General features: G+C 44.1%; 1 protein-coding gene across 1 annotated transcript; it reads left to right on the top strand.

Moving 5' to 3' along the window:
- Positions 1–1,323: 1,323 nt before the first annotated feature.
- On the top strand, positions 1,324–8,540 carry LOC137090800 (nuclear factor 7, ovary-like). Its single transcript, XM_067454757.1, has 6 exons — positions 1,324–1,939; positions 2,051–2,146; positions 2,363–2,593; positions 2,671–2,693; positions 2,774–2,892; positions 7,298–8,540. Exons 1-6 carry the CDS (start codon positions 1,559–1,561, stop codon positions 7,855–7,857), a joined length of 1,410 nt encoding a protein of 469 aa, XP_067310858.1. The 5' UTR covers positions 1,324–1,558; the 3' UTR covers positions 7,858–8,540.
- The last annotated feature ends 235 nt before the right edge of the window (positions 8,541–8,775 follow it).

Here is an 8,775-nt window from a genome sequence, read left to right as displayed (position 1 = left end):
TTCTCTGTTTTTGGAGGTGTGAGTACATCTCTAGAATCTGGTGTTTCATTGCTTGCGAAATTGGCACAATTCTTCAGATAAAATTGAAAAAGGATCCTGGTCTTCCCATGGATCCTGGCTCCCATCCAAAAGACAGGCACCGACACTGGCATTGGATGCAATAGGTTACAAACTGTTAGATAAACTACTACCTGTGGCAAGGAAATGCATCCTTATCTGATGGATCAATGACACTCCCCCTCTGTCACCCAGTGGGATGGAGAGATCTTTGCTGTTTTGCCCCATGAGAGACTGACTGCTGTGTCTAGGGGTAATGCACAGAGCTTTCAGAATGTATGGAGGTTAGGGTTTGTGATGTGAAGATTGTGACCACCATTTCTTACTTATCTGATTACCACAAAGGCTCTTCATTCTCCAAAATGATTGCTACTGTAAATGAAACTTTTATAAAATTGGACCTTGCATGATACAGGAACATGGGTTCCATTTGATCAATGTGTTGAAGGATATACAGGCCGTTTTGGGACCTTTAATGATATTCCTGTGATACTAAATATAAAATATCATTAAAATTGCATTCAATAAGAGACTCTGAGTTATGTTTATTTTGTGTTAACTGAACTATTAATGTGGTATGTTTCCTTTTTATCATATGTTTTGGGTTTAGTTAAACCTGGGATTGTTATACCATAACTTAGAAGAGTGTCCATCATTTTGAAGAACAGAACTGAGCCTCTGGAGCATTGTGTGATGCTTGAACATTGCACTGGAACGCACCGGTGATAGGCAGAGCTGTATCTAGTTGACTTTTTAACATTAGTTTGGCTGCTGTAACTGTGTTTATAAGACATTTTTATGCGGTTGAAACCCAAGAGAAAATGTAATCAGGTGTTGATGGATGTGTATTGTAACAAAGTGGATTACAGCAAATATCTATAAATTCTCAGCTGCTCCTGTTTCGCTGTTTTTACAGTACAGTTGTAGTTGATTTACAATTTTCTTACTGGCTTGCTGGCACCCGAAATTGCCAGTAAGTTACTGTAAATGTTATAGTATTTTGTAGTGTTCTTGATTTTTTTTCTTCTGGATACTTGAACAAATAAACTATGTTCAAATAAAGAGCAATAAATAAAACACTAATAAAGTGTCTTTGAGTATTTTTATTGTCAATATTTGTTATTTTTCATTGTTCTTTAGTGTTTGATTCAAAGATTTATAAATAAAGTTTCAATGCAAGCTTTGTGAAAACCCTGACTGAATGCTGATGTTGTTCTTTGAGCCAAAGGTGATCATAAACTCCACCCTCTTACAACACTTACAGGAAGAGACAGACTTATTATTCCTCTCTTCTGCTATACTGACTCTCTTCTCTCTTGACAAAAGCAATAAAGAATCAGCGATCAGCGGAGAATGAACAGAAACTCTTTCTAGAAGGATTTTTGAGACATTAGTTTCTGGACAGACAGCAGATGGTTGTGATTCTCAAGGTGATTCAGCTTTAAAACCGTCGTTCAGAAAGTGAAAGTAAAGTGTGTGTTGCTGAGCTCAGACAGTGAAAATGGCTTCACTAAATGTTTCTGCGGAAGAGCTTTCTTGTCCTGTGTGCTGTGAAATCTTCAAGGCTCCTGTTCTTTTATCATGTAGTCACAGTGTCTGTAAAGAGTGTCTTCAGCAGTTCTGGAGAACAAGGACAACTCAGGAGTGTCCCGTCTGCAGGACAAGATCCTCAAACAAACATCCTCCTCTTAATCTTGTGTTAAAGAACTTGTGTGAGTCGATCCTGAAGGAGAATCGGCAGGAGTTCTGCAGTTTACACAGTGAGAAACTCAAACTCTTCTGTCTGGAGGACAAACAACCGGTGTGTGTAATGTGCTTTACTTCACAGAAACACATCAGTCACACAATCAGACCCATCGGTGAAGTGGTTTCATCATATAAGGTAAGACAAATGCCTCGTTTCACATGAAGTGAAAGTGACACAGGCCAATGGTAACCCATACTCACATATTTAGGATTAGTGAGGAGTGAAGTAGTTTTTGTTCAATTCTAGGAGGAGCTCAATACAGCACTGAAGTCCTTACAGGAGAAACTTCAACACAAGAAAAACATTAAAGGAGAGTTTGAGATAACAGCTCAACACATCAAGGTGAGGAAACAGAGTCAAGAGTCATTTCATCACCGCTGTAGGATCACTATATACAGTTATGATCTGATATATTTAAGTTGATTATTTTAATGACGAGCAGCTTCTGCTTCTGGATCTGTTATATGTCGGGTATGGGAGTTTCTCTCTGATATGAATGATGTGAAGTGTTGATGTGTGTGGATTGAGATGACTGAAGGGAATGTGATTTGATTTCAGGCTCAAGTTGAGCACACAGAGCGTCAGATTAAACAGCAGTTTGAGAAGCTTCATCAGTTCCTCAGAGATGAAGAAGAAGCTACAATCACTGCACTGAGGGAGGAAGAGGAGCAGAAGAAGCAGATGATGAAGGAGAAGCTGGAGGAGATGAACACACACATCTCAGCTCTTTCACACACAATCAAAGACATGGAGGAGATGATGAGAGCCAGCAACGTCTGCTTTCTGAAGGTCTGATTTCAGATCATTGGTTGATCATTGGTTTATTGATTGAGTTCTTGATGATTAATGGTGTGTTTGTTCTGCAGGAGTTTCCAGTCTCAAAGGAAAGGTGAGTGATCTGCTCCTGTCTCTGGTCTCTCTGGTTCTGAACCAAAGCCACTGCAGTTCTGATCCTGAATGTTCTTCCAGAGTCCAGAGCTCACAGCCGGATTCACAGATGGCTTCTGAAGCTTTGATTAATGTACCACGGTACTTGGGCAACCTGCGGTTCAGAGTCTGGAAGAAGATGCAGGACATCGTCAACAACAGTGAGTCTGACTACACACACACACACACACACACACACACACACATGTTGGTCTATGTGGTTTACAGGGACTCTCCATAGGCGTAATGGTTTTTATACCGTAAAAACCGTATTTTCTATCCCCTTACACTGCCCCTAAACCTACCCATCACACACACACACACACACACACACACACACACACACACACACACACACACACTGCCCCTGAACCTACCCATCACAGGAAACATTCTGCATTTTTACTTTCTCAAAAAAACATCATTTAGTATGTTTTTAAGGCCATTTGAATTATGAGGACATTTGATATGTCCTCATAAACCACATTTATAGCGTAATACCAGTGTAATACCCATGTAGTTATACAAATTTGTGTCCTCATAAACCACATAAACAGGCTCACACACACACACACACACACACACACACACACACACACACACACACACACACACACACACACACGTGTAATACTTTCCACAGGATATAGCATATTTTGCAGCATTTTGAATGAGGACGGCGTTTAAGATGGCATTAACCTTCCAGGTGCCATGTTCGAGTTAATTCGACAAGATGCGGCACTGAATAAAAGGACCAATTTTGTCAAATAGGGTGTCAAATTTCATTCGACCTCCCCTCCACTAGATGGCAGACGTCATACTTCATCCTGACTCAAAAAACATCAGGATTCTATACAAAATCTTCGAACAACAGCGCATTGAATTAGTGCAAACAAAAGCGGAGCTGGTGTCGAGTGAGCCGTTTTATCAGAGCATTGTCAACATCAGCGAGTATTTGCATTAGATTATTATTACTATAATTATTTTCTAATGGCATCGATAAAGCTTACCCGCAATGAAGGGTTGGATCTTCTATTCATGGACCCTGATTCTAAAGGGGATTTCAGATAACGGTGATTCTGAAAGTAAAACTAATCCTAACGTTACACTAAGCACAAATGGTGGATAATTTGCCCAATGTCAGTGGTGGGAACAGTGTTTCCCGGGGTCGGAGTGTTTATCTCGAAGTTAGCAGGTGTGTTAGTGTTGTGTTCCCAGGCCAGCCGGGAGACATAATCCCTCCAGCATGTCCTGGGTCTTCCCCGGGGCCTCCTCCCGGTGGGACGTGCCCGGAGCACCTCCCTGGGAAGGTGTCCAGGAGGCATCCGAAATTGATACCCGAGCCACCTCAGCTGGCTCCTCTCGATGTGAAGGAGCAACGGCTCTACTCTGAGCTCCTCCCGAGTGACCGAGCTTCTCACCCTGTCTCTAAGGGAGCGTCCAGCCACCCTGCGGAGAAAGCTCATTTCAGCCGCCTGTATCCGGGATCTTGTCCTTTCGGTCATGACCCACAGCTCATGACCATAGGTGAGAGTAGGAAAATAGATTGACCGGTAAATCGAGAGCTTCGCCTTACGGCTCAGCTCCTTCTTCACCACGACAGACCGGTACATCGCCCAAATTAATGCGGATGCTGCACCGATCCATCTGTCAATCTCCCGTTCCATCCTTCCAACAAGACCCCAAGATACTTAAACTCCTCCACTTGAGGTAAGAACACTCCACCAACCTGAAGTGAGTACCCTTTTCCGACTGAGAACCATGGCCTCGGACTTGGAGGTGCTGATTCTCATCCCAGCCGCTTCACACTCGGCTGCAAAGAGCAGTGATGAAATCGCGTGGTCCCCAAACCCTAATCAGCAGGTTATGGATAAAGGGCAGACAGTCACGACCGCATTAATCAACAGGTTATGGATAAAGGCGATCGTCTTCTCCAAACATGCAGACTGCCGATGATCGCTGACACAGATCAACATCTGGCTGTTTGCTTAGAGCTCTTCTTACTCAGTCCAGCAATCTGCAAGCCTCTGACACACAGTCTGTGCTCATGTCATAAACTACCCAAAATAAGGACGATTCGTTTGGTCCTGTAGCCACACACTGCCATGGCGTTTGTTAACGGTTGGTATTTTAGCATTTTCTCAGAAAAACACAAGTCCATGTAAGCATCAAATCAACAGCCCATTTCTAGAATCAGAACGATTTTAGTAAGTTCATTAAAGTGTTTTGAACTTTTAAAAGTTTATATTATTATCATTCAGATTTGAGAACCAGCTGGTTTGGACAGTCTTATTTGCCGTATGAATGAGGTAAGGGTGGTGATTGACACTTATGTCCACCAATCAGTAGCGAGTATGTACTATTTCAAGGCTGATTGGCTTGAGCCTGGGATGCGTCACGTCCATATCCTCCCCTTGTTGTCGGTTTGCTTCAGCGGTTCTAGGTATGTGCTGTTAGCACACAGCATTTTGCTAACTTATTTTCCGTTGTACTAATGGTTTGCTTGTTGTACACCAGCCTGTCTTTTCATCAATTGTGTCTCTCCGTCGGATGCTGTTTTGGATGCGATTTCTGCCCTCCCTTCAGGTATGAGGAAGTTTTATAGTAAACGATGTCTAGCTTCACTGAGGGGCGGGTGGCTTGAGTAATGTGCAGTCCCTGTACTTCAGTTTACCAGCGGTTATTTGAAGGCTGTGTATCCTGAGTGGTGAACTGATTGTAAAACTCATCTATCCATGTTGGGATTTTCCCTTTCGTCCTGGCCGTTTATTACAGCCCGGTTTTTCCTTCATTGCGTGTCGTACTAACAACATCGGATTACAACTATTTAGGGGGACTTCTGCTTTATTTTTTTATTTTTTTTGGGATTACTAGTGTGGCGATCACTCCGGTGGGTAACCCCAGCCCTGTAATTAATTATATTATATTCTATATTCTATTTTGTTTTGTTTATTTGGAAATTGTGTAACTGGGTTTTGTTTAACGTTTTTTTTCTTTTCTTGTCCGTTTGTGTTAATTTGTTGTATTGTCACCAGAGAGAGCGCTGTTATGAATGGCACATATCAGAGCTGATTTTAAGTGATTTGTTTATCTTGAATTAAATTTGTGAATAAAACTTTTGTATTTTTATATGATGCCCAGGTTTCCTGCCCACATTTCTTTATAAGAGAGTCGAACCTGTGTGACCTAATAACAAATTGTGGGGTTTAACTCTATTTCCTGGGTGAAACCCTCCCAGGTGGCGTAGTCGCATTTTCTACAAGTAGTTAAACTTGAGCTCGTGTGTTTTAAGCTGTACAGTTCTCCCCGACTCCCGCCACATATGTATTGTACTTTGCGCAGTTCTTGAGCCATTGTGTTTACAACGCGATCGTGGCGCGCAATGTTGAGTCCTCTGAACGCCGGGCATCCGTTCATTATGTGCGCTGTAGATTCCATTATCTTACCGGGGTGTAGTAAGCAGAATGGTTCGTGATATTTGGGAAACCACAGGGAGAGATTGTATTTGGTCGGGAGAGTTTGTAGCCTAGCTTTAATAACAAACTTTAGGATACCGTGGTTTACGGCTGAGTTTTGTAAAGCAGAGTGAGAGACTGAATGGTCCGCGCTCTGCAAGCATGCAAGCTTTACCTTGAAGGCGCAGGTTAAGCCAGTAATCGCGCTGTTGTGCTTGAAAGTAAAGGCCGTCTTCGGCTTGGCCCGGTTGGAGAGGGGTACCTGCGCCCGTGGCGCGTTCTCGGTGTGCACAGCACAGCCTGCCAGCCATGCTTGTCCAGGGGATCGCGGGACTTCCGTGGGCATGGGCTCGTCCGGAGGCCTGGGAACCGCCGGCCTGCCTACTGGTCGCGAGGTGCCCTCCGACGTGCGTCGCTCCTGGACCACCCTTCGGGGAAAAGGCGTCGCTCGCTCCCTGACCTCCCGGTGGTAGGTGGCATCCGCCAGCTCGATGACCTCGACCAGCTCATCCTTGGCGGTGGGCTTCCGCATCCCGACGGCTTGACGGAGGTGGCGCGGGAGAGCCCGTAGAAGGCGGTCAACAACGACGCGCTCCGCTACCTGGATGGCGGTGGGACCCCTGGCCAGCAACCAATGTTGAGCGAGTCGGGAGAGATCCGCGGGTTGGATTCGGGGTGGGCGCCGTGGGTCGTATGCCCAGTCATGGAAGAGCTCTGCGGTATCTTGCCGAGAGGCCATATGCTCCATGATTTGCTGCTGGCGGATGCTCACCTCGGTGAGGTGCTTCAAGAGTTCCTCTATCGCTGCAGGGAGGAGCGCCACCTGGGGAAACAGAAAAAAAAAACAATGAGTTTCTGTCAACTGAACTCTCTCTCCTGTGTGTGTGTGATCAGACTCATAATAATGTGTGTGTGTGTGTTCAGACTCATAATAATGTGTGTGTGTTAGACTCATAATAATGTGTGTGTGTGTTCAGACTCATAATAATGTGTGTGTGTTAGACTCATAATAATGTGTGTGTGTGTGTTCAGACTCATAATAGTGTGTGTGTGTGCTCAGACTCATAATAATGTGTGTGTGTGTGTTCATCTGTTGATTGTGTCTCGTCAGCTCCTGTGATTCTGGATCCAAACACGGCTCATCCAGATCTTGTCCTGTCTGATGATCTGACCAGTGTGAGATGGAGCGGGAATGATCGACCTCTTCCTGATAATCCAGAGAGATTTGACTGGTTTGAGTGTGTTCTGGGTTCAGAGGGTTTTACCTCAGGAACACACAGCTGGGATGTGGAGGTTAAGCAGAGTCAGAACTGGAGACTTGGAGTAACTACAGCATCAAACCAGAAGAAGGGAGAGAGTTTCTTCAGCACTGATGTCTGGGGTGTGCGGCGTGATCAGGGTGATGAGTATGATCTGTTTGATTGGCATGATCCGTTTGATCAGTATGTTCAGACAGAGTTCAGACTGTCTTCAGGTTCTAGTTTTCGTGTTAGACAGAAGCTTGATCGTGTGAGAGTGTGTGTGGACTATGACAGAGGAACGGTGTCATTCTCTGATCCTGTAACTAACACACATCTACACACACACACAGCCTCCTTCACTCACACACTCTTTCCATTCTTCAGGTGTGATGATGGCTCTCTGAGGATCTTAGCGGTCAATAGTCAGTAAAGTCACTCCTGTAGGTCTGGATCTTCTTCATGTCTCCAATATTTAATCCATATCTCAGGAGTGAGAGTGTGTTGATCTGAATATCAGTGCGGTGGCTGTGATTGGACCGTGATGATCACATGACACGCTCATATTGCTTTCACAGCACTGATCAATAAACAACAGGTTTATTTAATTAGAGAACAGAAGATTCAGAAGCCCTTTACACAATCAGAGCAGCGGTAATGACAGCGGTCGGTCCGCTGTGGGTTATGTGTGATATATATCAGTGGGTTCAGGGGTTAGTGTTTATTGTCTTTATGATTCAAATGTGTATTTATGTGTGTGTGTGTGTGTGTGTGTGTGTGTGTGTGTGTGTGTGTGTGTGTGTGTGTGTGTGTGTGTGTGTGTGCTCATTCCTCTATTTTTGGTGGCGTTGTGTTTTGGTGTGGCCTAGTTTGTCTGAATGGATGGTCATGTGACTCTTCCTGGATTATTTAACCGGAAGTGTAAACATGAGTTCAGATATTCATGAGCTCCTGATTATTCTCCTGTTATTACAGCCAAACACGGCAAAGACTTCATACTTTATGTGTTTCTTTATTTGATTTGGTGTCTTTAGTGGGGTTGTGTGTGAACTGTGCTTTTGTTTCTGTGATGTCTAGTTTTCACGGATCAATAAATTAAATGTCTGGACATCAGAACTTCAGAAGCGTGGACTGTTGAGTAACCAACCAGTAGTTACAATAAGAGCAGTTATTAAACTATTATAGGATAATAACCAACAGGACAAATAACAGCAACATATCAGGACCATCCCGCTTCATCATTTCTTCACGCCGCACTGCATGCTGGGAGTCTGTCCTCTGGTACCCAGCATGCACAGTGGCGTGAAGCGTCTGATCGTCTCCATTGTTGAGGTTCATCTGCTGGTTCTTG

The sequence above is a fragment of the Pseudorasbora parva genome, chromosome 10 (genome assembly GCF_024679245.1).
Source record: "Pseudorasbora parva isolate DD20220531a chromosome 10, ASM2467924v1, whole genome shotgun sequence".
Lineage (NCBI taxonomy): Eukaryota > Metazoa > Chordata > Actinopteri > Cypriniformes > Gobionidae > Pseudorasbora > Pseudorasbora parva.
The sequence above is the reverse complement of the archived record's forward strand: the minus strand, read 5'-3'. Positions and strand labels throughout refer to the sequence as shown.

Bases quoted from the DNA above. Each gene is read 5' to 3' on its own strand.
- LOC137090800 (XM_067454757.1), top strand. From the start codon at position 1,559: ATGGCTTCACTAAATGTTTCTGCGGAAGAGCTTTCTTGTCCTGTGTGC. The intron at 2,147-2,362 runs GTGAGGAAACAG...ATTTGATTTCAG, and splicing joins TAACAGCTCAACACATCAAG to GCTCAAGTTGAGCACACAGA. The intron at 2,594-2,670 runs GTCTGATTTCAG...TTTGTTCTGCAG, and splicing joins GCAACGTCTGCTTTCTGAAG to GAGTTTCCAGTCTCAAAGGA.